Source organism: Etheostoma cragini, unplaced genomic scaffold, assembly GCF_013103735.1.
Source record: "Etheostoma cragini isolate CJK2018 unplaced genomic scaffold, CSU_Ecrag_1.0 ScbMSFa_1714, whole genome shotgun sequence".
In the NCBI taxonomy this organism is placed as follows: Eukaryota; Metazoa; Chordata; class Actinopteri; order Perciformes; family Percidae; genus Etheostoma; species Etheostoma cragini.
Window position 1 is genome coordinate 38,534 of NW_023265797.1, and position 1,413 is coordinate 39,946.

General features: G+C 44.9%; 1 protein-coding gene across 1 annotated transcript in view; it reads right to left on the minus strand.

Annotated features, from left to right (window-relative positions):
- LOC117940108 overlaps positions 1 to 1,413 on the minus strand; it is a 23,118-nt gene that overhangs the window by 13,101 nt on the left and 8,604 nt on the right. Inside the window, exons 4-5 of the mRNA XM_034865491.1 lie at positions 1,351 to 1,409; positions 959 to 1,258 (exon numbers count right to left, since the gene is read on the minus strand). Coding sequence (XP_034721382.1) covers positions 959 to 1,258; positions 1,351 to 1,409 — 359 coding nt within the window. The remainder of the gene's footprint in view (positions 1 to 958; positions 1,259 to 1,350; positions 1,410 to 1,413) is intronic.

The window sequence follows — 1,413 nt, forward strand, 5'->3', positions numbered from 1 at the left end:
AACACACCTGAGACCAATCAGCGCCTGATGAGCTGAAGGGCAGCTTAAAGCCCAGAGACACAGTTGGTGAGGTGTGTTATGTGGGAGACAAGCTCAAGTTGTGCTCTCAGAGGAACTATAGAGGATCAAAGCGGCACTTTACATGGGAAGGATTGAAAGACTGGAATACTTACCTGAAGACTGGAGTTCTTACCGACAGATAGGCCACGGGCTGCGACGCTGTCTAAAAGTAAGGCTGAAGACTAGTTTTCAAGGGGAGATTTACCTGAGGGAATCGGGTCTATGATTTGTGGTTTGAAGAGACATTGTTTAAGTTGGACTGTTGCAAGAGCAACCTTATCCTGATTTTCCTTTTTTTGAACTTGGCATATCTTTTTGAGTTAAATCCCAATGACTTTATTAAAAACCTTTGTTACACTCTAACTTTGTGTCCTTGCACTGCTGAACTGTCCCGCCGAGAGCCGTGTAGCCTCTCATGATATCACTATATATATACCCCATATATATACCCCATGTGCACGGACTCAGCTTCAGATGAAGTCCAGTTGAAGGACTTGGTCTCCCTAAAGACTTTTTAAAGGACCCGGCAGAAAGGCAGTCTGGATGTCCCTGGTTTTAAATTGATTTAGGACCCGGGTTTAATGAGGACATTGTTGTTAGAATATGAAGGAAAGTGTCTCTGTATATGTGTTGTAGTGTGTATGTGTGTGTATACAGTGGGGTTGTAAATTGTACTCCCCCCCCCCCCCGGGTAAAATGTGTATTAATGTCATGAAGAAGAAAGAAAAGATGAAAAATCTCCAAAAGGATCAAAAGACAGATTATTCATTCATATAATATTAATAATATTTCATCATTTACACTTTCAACAGAACAGAGAACTACTAACTGCTGTTTGCTGACTTTATTTAACGTTACAATATTACAGCTTTAAGTTCTCCCAGCACGGACGGCTTACCTGAGCAGGTGAGATTAAGGAAGGAGGAGGAGAAGGAGAAGGAACCTGGTGCTGCACACTCCCTCAGAGCAGATCCAGACTCAACACAGCCAGACCTGATCCACCACACAGATCTGTCTGAGGACTCTTCTCTCTCTCCTACAGAAACAGCAGAGCCACAGTCTAACTCTCTGCAGGCAGCAGCTGATGCCTTCAGGGTCCAATCAGAGTAACCCATCACTGGTCTCCATTCTCCCTGTTTCACCTCCAGTGTTCCTGCACAGCGACTGCCCCCCCCCACCAACCTGACAGCATCAGGCTCTGAACAGAAACCAGAGACTCATCAGCAAAAGAACAAAGTGAGTAATATTAGAAGAGACATGAACCAATCAGAGCTGCAGCTCCTCTTCTACCTGAGCAGGTGAGTCCAACAGCTTTTCCAGGTGAGCAGGTGGTTCTATCTGAGCCTGAGCTTC